A 17,790-nucleotide genomic window follows, 5' to 3' on the forward strand; every position below is an offset into this window, starting at 1 on the left:
CTCAGAAAATACTGATTTTAGGCTATGCAAACTAAATCCCGACCTTTCACTTGTTGCATCTGCGGAAGAATTACACGGTGAGCTTTGCATCACATACCTCGTAGCATGCGGCGCAGAGAAGAAATCCCCTCAGATCTGCATCACCACCCGCAACTTCCACCCAAATCCAACTGTCTTCACTCGTCACGTCTTGGGTTGACGCCGGGTGTGACCGGTGGCGGCGAAGGACGCTGGCGATGGTGGTAGAGGATGGAGGCGGGACAAAGATGCGAGAGAGAGACAGAGAGAGAGAGAGGTAAGAGGAGGGGGAGGAATTTTAGTTGGGCCAGCCCATTGCCCGCATGACATGGTGAGGGCTGACGTGGAGGGGAGGGGTGACGTGGAAGGGCGACCTGGTCAAAACCTGAAGCGTCCCCTCATAAGATAGGACTTAAAAGTGATACAATATCAGTCCCAGGAGGCTGATAACACTTTTATTACATCAGATAGTACATCACCGTACAACTCTACGCGGAAGTGGGCAGTGAAGCGCCACTATCGCGAGGATAACAACTAACACCCACACAACGATATTAACTACGAAGAGGGGGTCATCAGAGTCTTGCACCATACGGAACTTCCTGCGGGTGACCCTATCCACAGGCAAGGTTGGGTGCAGGACGGACTCCTACTCAACGTCTTCGGGAACAAAGTCGGGATCTTCCTCTGTAAAAATTAAGAATGGGGTGAGTACAAACATACTCAACAAGTCCAACCAAACCCACGGAGAGGGTATAAACAGAATATAATGCGCAGGATAAATCAAGGATAAGGCTAGGGTTTAATTTGTGGAAAGCTCATTTTTATGCAGAGGTTTATTTGAAAGAAAGGAGTTTTCAAAGCCATTATCTTGCACTGAGTAGCACGTAGGGTTGATCCACACAGGATCCCAGTTTTAAGTTGCTACCGGACTCCTCATCCGCCGTAGCATACGGCATAGCTGCCGGACACTTTTCCAAAACAACTCACGCCAACCCATCCAATCCCAGAAGAAACACTAGTTATGTGACCACACCGTAACTCGCCTAGTATTGTGGGCACGCACTACTAGAGAATCGCACATCGATGACAAAACATTTTCGTCACAAATGATTCAGAATTCGTCATAAAATATGTTTTATGATGAACTTATGACGAATTTCGGTTCGTCGTAGACGGAGCGTCATATTTGGCACATGGTGACGAATCATCATTTTTCGTCACAAATGTCTAATTCTCCCATGACGATTCGTTGTTAGTCATATAACATGACTTTTTTCTTGACAAGAGCAAATCATCACTGTTTTCATCATGAAACCAACCTGCCACGTGCCGTCGTCCATGCTGGCATATGACATGGCAAACGATGATGTGGTAGCCACGTGGCATCATCTACGCTGGCAGATGACATGGCATCGTCCATCGATGACATGAACATTGACGTGGCATCTGACATGGCGGGTGACGTGGCGGCTGACATGGCAGGTGAAGTCCGCCTCACAGCCCAGTTTTGGAAGGGCCCAATTCATAGTGGGCCTAATTTCAACCCAACATTAATTATTAGCTAACCAGATTCAGTCTTATACACAGCCCATATAGACAAAACAGCCCACCAGTTTTTCCATCCCACTTATTAAAACAAAAGTTCCATTCCAGAAATCACAATTAGCAATTACAACCCATTTTCAGAATTACAACACCAATTTTCACAAGATACAAGACTATGCAGTAGACATTTCATCATAAATTAGAAGGTAACAAAAATTTATGGATCAGCCCCTTAGTTGCCATCTTCAAATTTTCAATCTCTTGCAATGGCTTGTTTCCAAGCATCTCATTTCACAACCTAAAGAGAGCACATTGCCAAACAATTATCAGCACGCAATATTTGCAATGGGAATTATTGGCCAAATATCTACTGAAACTACAAGCATAAAATTCAGAGAAACATTAGAGCTATATTACTTTCACAACAAAAGTAATGATTCAAACATATTTGCATTTAAGTGTTAATGTATTAACTTCAACATTACTTTCAGAAAAAAAAGGCATTACTTTCATTATGATAGAGTTGACAATATCTATCAAGAGAAAAGGCATTACAGTTTTCATAGTTCCCAATATCTAGCAAGCCAAGTACTTATCTGATCTCGTGTAGCTACTCTCTAGTACTCCATACACGCACAAATGAACAATATTCAACTAAAAAATGACAGAACAAAAGCATTACAGTTTAATGTATTGACATTTAAGCAACCAAAGAGGAAAATCAGCTACTCTTCCTACTTAGACAGACGACCAGCCCCTGTTCAACATGAAGCGACACTGAAATTTACCAATTGACATGGACATGTGCTTAGAATTAACATAACAATCACCATTGACATGGACGCACATCATACAAACAGAGATAATATAATATCATTGTCAAGCTTACTCAAATATATACCCGCAAAAAAGGTTACTCAAATATAACAAAATATCATCACAAGCAAGGGCATGTACTCAGATATAAGACTATATCATTCCCATCATTCTTATAATTAAACAAAAATAATATCATAGGCATGGGCAAATGCTCAGAACAAAAAGAAAGCACAGATCTGGGAAACCAACTGCATTGTATTGCATTCACTGTTAGACAAGTAAGAAAACAACAACAAGTACAACTGGATATCATTGGAACCATGCAGAGGGGTTACAAGAAGGGGGGCACTCATGGTTTTACTGCAGCAGCAGGCAAGGAATCCGCCCAGCATAAGGGAAGCAAGTGAGGACAAGCAGATACATCGATTCCTTCACAGATCAAATGAGAAAGTGAGAAATCTCACGAGATTTACATGTAATCCTATGGAATCAGATGCTGAAAAGGAAGAAATTGAGAGGGGGTATAGAAATTACTTGCCTTTGCACCATCAGATCTGCGAAAATTGATGCTACAAATCAAAAAACAGGAAAGGGTAAGGGGATTAGGGTCTGCACGAAATCAACGAGAACCAGACAAAGGAGAGGATCGCTTGAGGATTGACGCTGCAGGGCGCCGCCGGCAAGCCGCGTGCCCGCGCAGGCGAGGGAGCAAGGTGCTCAGTGCCCCAGGCCCTATCCCCTCGACCGCCGCGGAGCACCTGCAGGGCTGCACGGCAATGGCGAAGTGGCATCGGCTAGACCACGCGCAGCAACGGCCCGCCCGACGAGGCCATGCATGGTAGCAGCTCGGATCCGTCGACCGCGCCCCCGGATCCATCGATTGCGGCAGCAGCTCGGCGTGGTACCTGCTCCAAGCGGCACCCACGCGCTGCCTCCTCGCCGGGCTCGTATCTTCGTGGGGCAGGGGCGACGTCGCTGGAGTCGTGGAAGGGGGCGCTGCCGGTGGCTTGGGCTGGCCATGAAGACGAAGGGAGGTGAGGGGTCGGCGCATCTGAGGTGAGGCGGGCAAGGGGAAGAGAAGAAGGGGAGGTGAGGGGGCGGCAGATCTGAGGTGAGGCTGGAGAGGGGAGGAGAAGAAGGGGAGGTAGGGTTTGGAGGTGGAGAAGGGGATATTTATTTGATGATTGATGCACCATAGGCGTTGGATCGGAGATGGATGAATGATTAGGCTATTTGGGTTGCAACAAGCCTTGTGTCATTTCTGTATGCTTAACGTTTTTCTTTTTTCTTTTTATTTTATTGCACAATTATAAAGTAGCACATAAAAATAATTGGCTTATATACACCAACTAATTTTTTTATATGTATAGTAATGCATATAAATGGTACCATAGAAGTTTTAATAATTTTCTAACTCATATACTATTTGTAATAGTTTAAATGAATTTCGGTGTGCTTATGGAAAAAAAATTACAATACACGTAGTTTCCTCATTTTCTTCTCAGTTAATGACTGCGCTGCAGGAGAGATCTCAAACTGTACTACTAACTATCTTCTGCCATTTAAGAAAGATCTTGCTGCAGTAAGATTTTGTTTAAGTTGAAATAGAACTGAATTGCAGAGCATAAGTTTAGCTTGGTTTCTGTAATTAATGGCACGGGATTATCCTGAAATACAGTAGTTGTTTAAGAATATTACCCTGCCAGAAGAACCATTTTGTTTATGAATATTTCTAGCTAGCAAGGAGCTACTTGTTCAGGCTACTCTAGGTAGCAGGTTCAAGAAGGCAGAATATTAAAAAAATTAAGATGCAAAACAAAGACAAAGTAATTTTTTTTCTGACTTTGATTGGATACAAAGATAAATTACAAAATCAACTTTTACAGCTTGCAGACACACATTGACATGAACACATGTAAGAAGAGAAGAAGGGGGAAATAAAATGAAGCAAGCTGCTTTTGATCTCCCTGACGGCAAAAGGAGTGAGCAGCCGCTTGCTGCTACCTGGAGTAGTGGTCACTGAACCGCTTCCTCATGGATCTCTGCAATGAATATCTGTGTTCTTTACATTTCTCTATTTTTTTAGTCTTTCCATATTGGTTTACCAGATTAAGTGTTTGTCACTATGTAATTTGATCAGAAGAAGAAATTCATGTCATCTTGAGTAGAGCAGTGGTGTTACATGACCTGTTTCTTTTTTTTTGGTTTTCTAAATCATCATCAGAGACGTGTCTGACTGATATGCGTCACTTTGACGGTGCTGTACTGCAATAAAAAAAAGATCATTTGCTGTGATGTTAGGGTCCACGTACTCATGCTTTTGTTCACCAGCTAAATGGCTCGTATGATCTATGACGAATGAATTCGTTGTTTTGTGACGATGCGTTGCCTTTCGTCATAATTTTTTAGTGCTTGAGCTCCATCACCAATGATTTATGACAAACTCTAAAATTTCGTCATTGATAGACTATGTTTCATGACAAAATATGTGAACGTCATGAGGTAATCGTCATAGATAAGCAGATTTCTACTTGTGACGGCTATTCGAATAGATTCTTAACTCTGTAGAGGTGTGCAACTTTACCCACAAGCGGGGTACCACAACTCGATCACCTTAGTGTCGGTGCAGATCCCAACAAAGCCATTACCCACCTTAGCTAGACCTGACTAGCCATCACGGGATCCACCAAGGGGTCATTGACCTATCACAGAGGTTTTAACCGGGGCATAAGTCACACAGAGCTAATCCCTTCTCCTTGATCACCCGTTGCTCTTAGCTCTCCTGATGGCTATCAGACTAACTAGTGGGGTTTATGCTAAGTCGTTGCCATTACAACAGTCGAGTGGTTTGCACGATAGTGGAGCTAGGTGAGATGACACACCAACTCGGTCCTTAATTGTGACAAGATGGATATCTCCCTTCCTTGCTCAACCACGCAGGCACGAGCACACCATTTGAAAATTCACACAGAAGTGCCATCCATCCTATCTAAACTTATTTTTCGAAAATTCCATGTTTTGCCTTTTCCACACACACTCACGCATTTTCTTTATAAAACAAGTTGTACCGTGTATAAGGTCCTAAGCGTTCTAGCAGCGATTAACGTCCAAACAAATCACATTCAGACATTAATCTAGGTGGTCAAGGAATGGTTATAACAAATCAAGGGGTGGCTATCCAACCATGTTTTCAGCAGGCAAAACATATGCAATTTTATAAAACAGGCCAATATGTTGTGTTTATAAAAACTAGGACAAAATATGTATCAAAGGGCGGGATTAAACTTGTCGTTCTCAAATCCTTCCGGGAAGTCCTGATCGATGTACTATCCTTCGGGATCGGGGTCGCGGAACTGGTCCTCATTCACTTGCTGCTCGTCGACGGGCTCTCCCTCATCCACACCGTGATCTACGACGTATACAAACAAACACACAATCAAGAAAAAGAAATAAAGGTTTTATCGTTGAGCTCGAATCAGAGAAAATTAAGATATGGAGATAGGAATAATATTTTTGGGAGATTTTCTAATGGCATGGCTGAAACTATTTTAGAAATGGCGTGGTAAAGGTTCGGAGTAATTGGAGGATTTTTGGCGCATTAAATGATAAGTCAAAAAAGTGTTTAAGGGTTAAACCGGGGTTCAAGGAGAGGTGAAAATAGGATGAATGGATAGTATATGATTTTAGAAGAATTTAGGAAAAAGAATCAATGAAACCGGAATTTGGATGGGTGAGATATTGTAGTTGAAATATTGGATGTTTAATTAATCCTGAAAATGACTTAACATAAATAGAAGGAGCTTCACGTGATTGGCTGAGGTGTTTTGGTGCTCTGCGTGTGCTATTGGGCTGCGGTCAACAATTTTGAGGCCCACGGGCCCACTAGCAATTAACAGAGAGAAGGCAATAATGAACTGGTAACGCACGGGACAGACGACGACGAGTCGTCCGTGGCGGCGCCGCCATAGGCAACCACCGGAGCTCTGCCGGAACGGCGCTCTCGGCCTTTGTTCGAGAATCTGAGGGCATGGGGAGAGAGAGGAGGATGAGGGGGTTCAGTTTTGGGGATTCCGGGCATGAGAAACGAAGGGGAAAGGGGTCCGCCCCGAGCAGCCATGGCTGCGGCCATTGGAGCTCGTGGGGAGCTCGGCTCAGGCAGGGAGAGCGAAGGCCGCCATTTGGGGATGGTGGAGGAGGGTACAGAGGTGCTTACCTCGAGAGAAATTGGCTTGAGAAGGGCTGGTGAGAGAGATCGACGGTGGCGTTCGTGGCTCTGTTCTTGCTCGAGGAACAGAGAAGGGGAAATCGGAGCAGGAGGAAGACGAGCTGGGCGGTTCAGCGAGCTTGGGAAGGTGGCGGAGAGCAGTCTGGGGCTATTTATAGGCGAGGAGAGGCGGTGGAGCGCGGTGGAGGCTGGCCGGCGAGCTCGGCGGCCATTAATGGAGCTTGGACTCGTCGGGGTGTTGTGGAGCGGCGGCGCGATTCGTGGCGGCGGTGCAGATGACGGGACGGCTCGGGTAGAGGCCGAGCGGCGCGCCGGGCATCCCAGACGCGTGGTGCGCGTGGGGGCACAGTGGTGCGCGCGTGGCGCGTAGCGGCAGCGTGCTGCGCGTGGTGGAGGCACGGCAAGGGGGCCTGGCTTGGCGAGCTGCACACGGAGTTGTGCAATGACGCGCGGCAAGGACAACGAGTGTGTGCTGCGGAAGCTTGGCGTCAACGAGCTCGTAGCTGAGACGACGACAGCGTTGATGTTGCATGGCGAGCCATGGCATGTGAGCTTGCATGCGGTGTTCGTGTGTGCTGCTAGAGCTTGAAGATGAGAGGTGACAAAGGGAGGTGGCGTTTGTGCATTGCAGCACGGCCGTTAATTAGCGAGGAAGCACCAGCAGCAATATGGTTTGCATGAACGCGCTTGCATGCTGAATCGTGCATTACTCTGATGCTAGTGTGTGTGTGCGTGCTGCTTGGCTTGCTGGCTCTCAAGTGTATTTTGCTTGAGGTCTGAACGTGGGAATAGACAGGAAGGAGAGATAGCAAGAGAGATTGTATTAGGAGGAAGAGGATTGGTGCGTCGATAGATTGAAGGGAGAAAATAATTAGATGGATATTAGATACAAGGTGGAGCTTAAATGGTAAGAGAGTCGAGCTCAAGAGATAAATTTTGTAATATGTTTTGAAAATAATTTTTTTAGCGAGAGATTTTGGTTAGTGAATTTTAAGGATGTTACAAACCTACCCCACTTAAAATGAATCTTGTCCTCAAGATTCGGCTGGTTCCTAAAGAAGTGGGGAAACTCCTTCTTCAGAGCATCTTCGCGTTCCCATGTAGCTTTCTCTACTCCGTGTCTGCTCCACTGAACTCTGCAAATCCGTACTTCGGAGTTTCTTGTCCTCCTAGTGACAGTGTCCAGGATCTTGACCGGTATTTCCTGGTATCGCAGGTCTTGCTGCAAATCTATCGCTTCTACTGTTACGTGTTTCTTTCTCGGGTACCCTCAAACACCTTCTTAGTTGTGAGACATGAAACACTGGGTGTATATCTGACATTTCTTCCGTTAGCTCCAGACGGTATGCTACGGCTCCGACTTTCTTCAGAACTTGGTAGGGTTCAATGTACCGAGGGCCCAACTTTCCTTGTACTTGAAATCTTCGGGTTCCCCGAATGGGTGAAACCTTAAGGTATACGAAGTCTCCCGGGTTGAAACTTATTTCTTGTCTCTTCTTATCTGCGTAGCTCTTCTGTCGAGACTGGGCGGCCTTCAGCTTTTCTCTGATCTCGGCCACTCTTTCTTCTGCTTCTTTTATGAGTGCGGGTCCAACTAGGGCACGTTCTCAAACTTCTGATCACATCAGAGGAGTTCTGCATTTTCTCCCATAAAGAGCCTCGAACAGTGACATGCCCAAGCTTGCCTGATAATCGTTGTTGTATGCAAATTCCGCATAGGGCAAACTCTGCTCCCAATCCTTGCCATAGGTAAGGACGTATGCTCTCAACATATCCTCCATGATCTGATTTACCCTTTCTGTTTGGCCATCCGTTTGCGGGTGATAGGCGGAGCTGAAATCCAATTTGGTGCCCATAGCTTTATGCAAACTTTTCCAAAATCTAGAGGTGAATTGGATCCCTCTATCTGAGACAATTCGGTTAGGCACACCATGCAACTTTACTATGTTTTCCACATAAAGCTTAGCTAGCTTTTCTCCACCGTAATTGGTCCACACGGGTATTGTCGGGTGCCACGATTAGGGACACCCTAATCGGGGTGCTAAGATCGCTTTAAAAACGAACACCTGTTAAGGCGACTAGGCCCACGAAGGCCCACGACCTGCTTCTCGTCCGGAAAAAGGAAAGGACTCTAAGAAACCCAGCATGCGGCCCATTCGCATCCCCCTTGAACCCGCGAAACGATCTCCGCCTCGCTCGAGGGTTCCTCTAGGGCCCGCTGGACAAACTCTGCCTCGCTCGAGGGTAGCGGATCTACCCTCGAGCGGGTGACTCATTTTCCGCCTCGCTCGAGGGCTCCCCTCGGGACCCTCGATCACGCAACACACCTCCGCCTCGCGCGAGGGTAGCGGATCTACCCTCGAGCGGGTGACTCATCTCCGCCTCGCTCGAGGCCGTCTCTCGGCACAAGGGACAAACAGCCCCGCCGCCCAACCGCTCGCCGTATGAAGGCATTAAATGCCAGCCACTCCGCCACGGCACCTAGGACAGGCGGCGTCAGACTGCCACTCCCACAGTGGATGTGAACGGGGTCCCATCCGCTGACTTCGGTCACCGCTCCGCCGCCCCAGTTGCTGTAGCAACACTGTGGGACCTGTGATGCGGGACAAGACAGGCCTGGCACTGCTCCTGTACTGTTCTGCCGACACCAACCATCCGGACTCACCTCCCACTGGGGAAGGGGTCCGGCGATGTCACGTGTCCTTCCGAGAGGGGCACTCAGCACGCACGGGCGGAGCCCCGGACCTCCCCCCTTGTGGAGTCCGGGACCTCCGCGCATCCCCAGGACCTCCTAGTATGCACGCCCGCACTCCGACCAGGGGGTCCGGGGCCGCCACGCACCCCACTGCCGCTGGTGCATGCGCGATCTTCGCAGAACCAAGGACAAAATCTAGGACGACAGCGACGCACGCCGCCTTCCCACAGTGTACTTCCTACAGTATCCGACCACTATACCCCACGATTCAGGGGAAAACGACGACTTCCATGCCCCCACTCATGTGCACCACCCCTCCTTGGGACTATAAAAGGAGGAGGTGGGCTTCCTTTAGCCGGGTTGGTCTCTCTCTCTCTGGCTTCTCTCTTCCAAGAGGACGTTCATGGACTACTGGGCACTTATCTCAGCCGACTCTACTTCTAGCAGAGACTTGTGAGCTTCCCTCCCTCTCTCGCCTTGCTTGTATCCCCTGCTACAAGCACTCCAGGTGCAAGATAATACAGTGCCCTCGCATACCCCCTTTGCTGGACATACGGCCCCGCGGCCGGAACCAGGATAAACCGTGCGTTACTGTGTTGCCTTTTGCATCATCATCTGGGACGAGGAAGCACGCCGCATTTACTAGTTGGGATCCGGGCCCCCTGGGTCGGGACACCGATAGTTGGCGCGCCAGGTAGGGGGGCGCGGCGTGACATTTTTCTCTCTTTTCCCCATTTGATCTCCAGGGATGGCGGGTAGATCCAACCCATACCCCATGGGCGTTTCGGATCCGTTTCCAGCGGGACGCGTGATCTCGTTCGGGAGTCTTGAGTTCAGAGCAACCGGCAATGGTTACCTCATGCAGCTCCTCTCTCCCGGACGCAACCCCGTCACCCCGACTTCACCAGCCCGGCGCAACAGGCGCTCGGTCCAATGTTCGCGACAGGCACGGGTGGAGCGGCGTCGCGCGGCACGCCACAACTCCCCCACGTGGGTCGAGGCTGGCATGTCGCTGCTCAGCATCACGACTAGTGGGGCCACCGCCTCGTCATCACGTGCCTCGGCGTCATCTGCGCCGACATCGTCACCTGCTGTGGCACTAGTGCCTCCCAGGGGGGGCTTGACTTCGGCGCCACCCTTCCCCTTTAGGATGCGCAACGCTGCCGCCCATGCCTCATCAACCAGCGCTAACTTCATCGAGCATGAGGATCTGCCGGGTCATCATCTTCTGTAGATCCGCAGCCTCATCGCGTCGTCTCCTGACGAATCCTACCCCGAGATGGCGAGCTCGATCGCCGACGATGTCGACTTCTTCATGAACAACTTTACGGCCGAGAAGGTCGAGGACTATTCCGGGATCCGCAACCCCGACACTCTCAGCACGTTCCAGCTGGCGACGGCTTACTACCTCACCTGCTCCGAAGACTCCAGCGAGGGGGATTTTGATCATTCCTGAGAGTGCTTCATGGCGGACCTCGCGAACGAGCAAAATGACAACGCCCCGAGCAACCACGGGGACGGCGGGGCGGACACGCAGGCAAACCCACCGGTGGTGCCGCTTGCAGCCCCTTCTTCGTCAAGCTCGGCGGCGCGACAAGCTCAGCTGGCACAGCTCAATGAGCTTCAAGCCAAGCTCGACGAGCAGCGTCAACAAACCCAGGAGCTGCGCGCCGCACTCGAGCAGCAGCGTACCGCGCGTGGTGCACACGCCCAGGCAGCGGGACGTGTTGCCCGGGAGCGCATCGTGGCCGACGACAACGTCGACAAATCTCCGGAGCTGAAGACGGCCGGCGAGAAGCTCGTCGTTGCGGCTTATCTACTCCAAGCTATGCCCAAGCCATCGACACCTTCGGGCCGCAACCTGCACCGCGAGGCACAGGAGCTCATCGAGCAAGCTGCCGTGCAGCAGGCTGAGAGCTCTACGTCTCGTATACGCTCGAAAGTCTCTGAGCAGCCGGATGGGACTGCGCATCAGGACCGCGAGGTTTCTGTGCACTCACCCCCAGCAGGGAAGGGCAAGGCAGCCATAGCGCCCGGTGCGAAGGCACCCTTCGTGCACAAGCGCATCGGGAGCGTTCCCGTAAGGGAGCGAATCCGTGACACTCGCGGGCACGCTGGCGACGGCGATGCCCGCAACATGATCGATGGCAGGAGGTACACCCCTCGACGGGGTGGACGCTTCGACCCGGAGCACGATAGGGGTGAGTCCCCGGAACCTCCGGGCACCCGGGTGTTCAGCCGGGGGATCCGAACTGCATCTTTTCCCCCGCACTTTCGACAACCCAACACCCTCGTCAAGTACTCGGGCGAGACTGATCCTGCAGTCTGGCTTAATGACTACCGCCTAGCGTGCCAGCTAGGCGGCATGACGGAGGATGCAGTCATCATCCGCAACCTTCCTCTTCATCTTGCTGACGCCACACGAACGTGGCTCGAGCACCTGCCTGCGGATCAGATCCACAACTGGGCCGACTTGGTCCATATCTTCGTGGGCAATTTCCAGGGCACATACGTGCGCCCTGGGAACTCCTGGGACCTCAAAGGGTGTTGCCAGAAGCCCCGCGAGTCCCTGTGTGACTACGTGCGACGCTTCTCCAAGCAGTGCACCGAGCTCCCCAGCGTCACCCACGTCGAGGTCATCAACGCTTTCCTCGAGGGTACGACCTGCAGGAACCTGGTGCATGAGCTCGCGAGAAGCCGACCCGTCAACACCAATGAGTTGTTCGACGCTGCCACCAACTACGCCGCCGGCGAAGAGGCTGTTGGTGCCATCTTCGATGACAAATCGAGCAAGCGCAAGGACGCTGCGCCCGCGGAGGGCAGCAACGTCAAGCCCAACACTCCCGCCAAAAAACTGAAGCGGGGGAGGAGGGGAAAGAAGCCGGTCCCACTGAACCAGCGCGGGTCGAGGCAGGCAGAGGACTCCGAGGAGGCCTTCGCTGCCGCCCCGGACCGCAAAGGGCCTCGAGGCCCCCCTCGAGGTGGTGGTGGCCAATTTGACGACATGCTTAAGAAGCCGTGCCCTTACCACAAGGGCCCGGTCAATCATACCCTTGAGCAGTGCGAAATGCTCAAGAAATACTACAACCGCGTCGCGCATCACGAAGACGACAAGAAGAAGGATGCTTGCGACAAAGGTGGAGATGGCGAGTTCCCCCCAGTGGAGAACACCTTCTTCATCTTTGGAGGAGCAACGACGAATATGACTTCTCGGCAGCGCAAGCGTGAGCGCCGCGAAGTCTTTTCCATCACCAAAGCCACGCCATCCTACCTCGACTTGTCGAAGGATACCATCACCTTTGGCCGCAAGGACCATCCCGACTACATCCCGTATCCGGGACGGTATCCGCTCGTTGTCGACCCCATCATCGGCAACACCCGCTTCTCCAAGGTGCTCATGGACGGAGGCAACAGCCTCAACATCATGTACGCCCCCACCTTGGAGCTCATGGGAATCGGACTGGACAAGCTTCGCCCTAGAAAGTCGCCATTCCACGGCGTCGCGCCGGGGAAGCGAGTCCAACCCCTCGGCCAGATCGATCTGCCTGTGTGCTTCGGCACAGCAGCCAACTTCCGCAAGGAGGTACTCACTTTCGAGGTGGTGGGGTTTCGAGGATCCTACCATGCCATCCTAGGTCATCCTTACTACACCAAGTTCATGGTCGTCCCCAACTACACCTACCTCAAGCTCAAGATGCCGGGTCCAAAGGGCATCATCACCATCGGCTCTTCGTTCGAGCACGCCTACGAGTGCGACGTTGAGTGCGTTGAGCGCGCGGAAGCTCAAGCGGAGGACGAGGCCCTCGCAGCCAATCTCGACAAAATGGCAAGCGAGGCCTTGGACTCCACGCACCGAGACGCCGAGAGGTTCGAACCCGCCGAGGGTATCAAGAAGGTGCCCCTCGACCCGAGTCACCCCAACGACAAGGCGTTGCGGATCAGCGCCAACCTCGACGGCAAATAGGAAGTGGTGCTCGTCGATTTCCTCCGCGCCAACGCAAACATCTTTGCGTGGAGCCCCTCGGACATGCCTGGCATACCGAGGGAGGTCGCCGAGCACTCCCTTGATGTCCGACCCAACTCCAAGCCGGTGAAGCAGCGCCTGCGACGCTTCGACGAGCTCAAGCGCCGGGCGATCGGCGAGGAGTTGCAGAAACTTCTGGCGGCCGGATTCATCAAAGAGGTATTCCATCCTGAGTGGCTAGCTAATCCAGTATTAGTGAAGAAAAAGAGTGGAAACTGGAGGATGTGTGTAGATTACACTAGTTTAAATAAGACATGTCCGAAGGTTCCCTTTCCTTTGCTACGAATTGATCAGATTGTAAATACTACTGCGGGATGCGAACTCCTATCCTTTCTTGATGCCTATTCTAGTTACCACCAAATCAAGATGAAAGAGTCCGACCAGCTCGCGACTTCTTTTATCACACCCTTCGGCATGTACTGCTACGTTACGATGCCCTTTGGCCTCAGAAACGCCGGAGCCACATACCAGCGGTGTATGCTCCACGTTTTCGGAGACCATCTCGGGCGGAGCGTAGAGGCATATGTCGATGATATCGTTGTAAAATCTAGGAAGGCGGACGACCTGGTTGCCGATCTCAAAATCGCGTTCGATTGCCTACGGGCCAAAGGGGTGAAACTCAACCCCTAGAAGTGCGTGTTCGGGGTGCCTCGAGGCATGCTCTTGGGCTTCATTGTCTCCCAGCGGGGCATCGAACCCAACCCTGAAAAAGTCTCGGCCATCACTCGGATGGGACCGATCCGAGACCTAAAGGGGGTACAGAGGGTTATGGGATGCCTAGCGTCCCTTAGCCGTTTCATCTCGCGTCTCGGCGAGAAAGGCTTACCCCTGTACCGACTCTTGAGGAAAACCGAGCGCTTCACGTGGACCCCCGAAGCCCAAGAAGCCCTCAAAAGGCTGAAGGCGTCGCTCACTCGCGCCCCCATTCTCACACCACCTACGGGTGGCGAGCCCCTCTATCTGTACGTAGCTGCGACGACCCAAGTGGTCAGCGCGGTGATCGTGGTCGAAAGACAAGAGGAGGGTCATGCTCTGCCCGTCCAACGACAGGTGTACTACATCAGCGAGGTGTTGTCTGAAACTAAGACACGCTATCCGCAGATTCAAAAGCTGCTCTACGCAGTGGTTTTGGCTCGGCGCAAGCTGCGCCACTACTTCGAGGCTCATCCCGTCACCGTGGTCTCGTCATTCCCCTTGGGAGAGATAGCCCGCAACCGGGAAGCCGAGGGTAGAATTGCCAAATGGTCTGTGGAGCTGATGGGAGAAACACTCACCTACGCCCCCCGCAAGGCGATCAAGTCCCAAATCTTGGCCGACTTCGTGGCTGAGTGGACGGACACTCAGCTACCTCCACCGCAAATCCAGGGCGAATGCTGGACAGTGTACTTCGACGGATCGGTGATGAAAACCGGCGCTGGAGCCGGCCTACTCTTCATCTCACCCCTCAGAGAACACATGCGGTACGTGATACGTTTGCATTTCCCCGCCTCTAACAACATGGCAGAGTACGAGGCCCTTCTCAGTGGCCTCCGCATCGCCATCGAGCTCGGCGTCAAACGCCTCGACGCGCGCAACGACTCTCAACTCGTCGTCGACCAAGTAATGAAGGAGTCTAGCTATCACGACCCGAAGATGGAGGCATACTGCAGCGCAGTGCGCCGCCTCGAAGACAAATTCGACGGCCTTGAGCTCAATCATGTCCCGCGCAAGTACAATGAGGACGCCGATGAACTGGCCAAGATCGCGTCGGGGCGGACCACCATCCCCCCGAACATCTTCGCTCGCGACATCACCAAGCCCTCCATCGAGTTCAAAGATCCGACGGAGCCAGGCCCCTCGTCCGCTGGGCCCTCCGGCGAGAACTCCTCGGCAGACGAGGCCGAACCCATGGACATTGACTTCGGGACCACCTCTGCGAACGAGGCCGAAGCAATGGAAGTCGACGAGGCCCCCACCTCGCGAGATTGGCGTGTCCAGTACCTTGACTAGATGACTCGAGGGGTCCTACCCTCGAACCGTGCTCAGGCGCGGTGCCTCGCCAGGCGGGCCAAGTCCTTCGTCCTAATCGACAACGAGCTACACATGCGCAGTCCCTCGGGTGTCCTGCAACGATGCATCCCATCCCCGAGGGCAAGGAGCTGATCCACGACATCCATGCTGGTGTCTGCGGCCATCACGCCGCGCCGCGCACCCTCGTGGGTAACGCGTTCCGGCAAGGCTTTTACTGGCCCACCGTGGTCGCTGACGCCATCGACGTTGTGCGGACCTGCGAGGGTTGCCAGTTCTATGCTCGAAAAACACACCTCCCGGCCCATGCTCTGCAGACCATCCCCATCACGTGGCCGTTCGCCGTGTGGGGATTAGACCTCGTCGGTCCACTGAAGAAGGCGCCCGGAGGCTTCACCCACTTGCTGGTGGCGGTCGACAAATTCTCCAAGTGGATCGAGGCTCGACCCATCGGCAAGATCAAATCCGAGCAAGCAGTTCTATTCTTCACCGACATCGTCTTCAGGTTCAGGGTCCCGAACTCAATCATCACCGACAACGGCACCCAGTTCACAGGAAAGAAGTTCTTGGCGTTCTGCGACAGTTTCCACATACGTGTGGACTGGTCGGCTGTGGCACACCCACAGACGAACGGGCAAGTGGAGTGTGCCAACGGCATGATCCTCCAGGGACTGAAGCCGAGAATCTTCAACAAGCTGAACAAATTCGGCCAGAGGTGGCTCACGGAGCTACCCTCGGTCATTTGGAGCCTGAGGACGACCCCAAGCAGAGCCACGGGCTTTTCCCCGTTCTTCCTCTTCTACGGCGCCGAGGCCATTCTACCCACTGACTTGGAATACGGATCGCCAAGGCTCAAGGCATACCAAGAGCAACAAAACCAGCGAGCTCGCGAAGACTCACTGGACCAAGTGGACGAGGCTCGAGACGTGGCGCTCCTCCACTCTGCGTGCTACCAGCAGTCCTTACGAAGGTATCAAGCGCAGAGGGTCCGGCGCCGAGACCTCAACGAAGGGGACTTGGTGCTGAGGCTCCGACAGGACAACAGGAGCCGCCACAAGCTCTCACCTCCATGGGAAGGGCCGTACATAATCGCCGAGGTGCTCAAACCCGGCACGTACAAGCTAGCGAACGAAAACGGCGAAGTACTCACCAACGCTTGGAACATACAACAGCTACGTCGCTTCTATCCTTAGCATTTCAAGCTATTTGTATATTGTTCGTACTCGCATTTTTAATTTCCCGAAATAATAAGGAAGTACGCTTTACTTATTGATTTTCGGGAACCTTCCTGACCCTCGAGGGCTCGGATGCGCACGAACATTAAGGTACGCTCGGCTTTTCCCTCGGCAAAGCCGAGCCTCCCTCGGGGGCTACTACGGGGGGTATGGGGGGAACCCCCAAATGTCCCCAAAAAGTCGCCAATGTTTTTTCAAAATATTTCCGTCTCGACCCTAAGCTTCTCGTATCCTTGGAAAAAACGGACGCGAGGCGTAAGCAACTACGGTACGGGGCTGGCCGAGTCGTGGGGCCGCCTACGCCTCCGGGATACGGCACCCCCCTCACCACCCTACGCCTATGCTGCTTATGAACGCGAACTTCCTCGCAGATGTTTATCTAAGTTGCATACGAAGAACACAGAAATGGCCCCCCTCGGACGTCCCCGCCTCGAGCATGCCCGCGCTGGCTGACGCGAACTCGGCGATGTGCGCGGCGGCGCTCGCCGCAGCTGCGGGGTCGATGTCCATCGAGTCCCCGTACTCCTCACTGCTGTCCGGCAGCTCCACCACCGCCGTCACACCCCCTTGCGCCGTTGGCACGGGCACTACCGCGACAGTACCCTCGTCCCGGGCCTCCGCGGGCCCCGGGACAGGGGATCCTTCCACCACCGGCGCCTCTTGCGTCGTCTCCTCCTCTGCGATGCCCTCACCCTCGCCCCTCGAGGGCTCCAAGACGAGGGTCTCCTCCTCCGCACGGTCGGCAGGGCACTCCTGCGCGCCCCCGCCGGTCTCTCCTCCTGTGTCCGATCGGGCGGCGCTAGCCGCATTGCCCTGACCGGCCTCAACTTTAGTAACTGCCAGGGCGGCGCCGTCCACGCCGCCCTGGCCGGTCTCCCCGGCGTCGGCAGCTGGAGCGGCTGCTTCGGCACCACTCTGGCCAGTGTCACCCTCCTCCTCCTGTGCCCGAGCTTGCTGCGCTGCCTGGGCGCCTCGAGCCATGGCCTCCCGTAGCCTCGCGGCCGCCGCCTCGAGATCCACAGCAGGCAGGGGCTGCGGCGCCGTGTGCGGCAGGCTGTGTGCCCCGGTCTTGAGAGCCTTGGCCGGGGCAAGCTGCACCGCATCTTTGGGAACGGCCCCGGGGCTGGAAATCAAGAGACACGAGTTGAGGACAACTGAATAGAGAAAATTCACCAAACACACAACGAAAACGAAATCCAATTCACTTACCCAAATCGAG

General features: G+C 53.0%; 1 protein-coding gene across 1 annotated transcript; it reads right to left on the minus strand.

Moving 5' to 3' along the window:
- Nucleotides 1-1,892: 1,892 nt before the first annotated feature.
- LOC120713387 lies at nt 1,893-17,552 on the minus strand. The gene is made up of 2 exons (XM_039999364.1): nt 17,174-17,552; nt 1,893-1,942 (listed from the first exon to the last, which is right to left on the minus strand). Exons 1-2 carry the CDS (start codon nt 17,550-17,552, stop codon nt 1,893-1,895), a joined length of 429 nt encoding a protein of 142 aa, XP_039855298.1.
- Between the last annotated feature and the right edge of the window lie 238 nt (nt 17,553-17,790).

Source organism: Panicum virgatum, chromosome 6K (genome assembly GCF_016808335.1).
Source record: "Panicum virgatum strain AP13 chromosome 6K, P.virgatum_v5, whole genome shotgun sequence".
In the NCBI taxonomy this organism is placed as follows: domain Eukaryota; kingdom Viridiplantae; phylum Streptophyta; class Magnoliopsida; order Poales; family Poaceae; genus Panicum; species Panicum virgatum.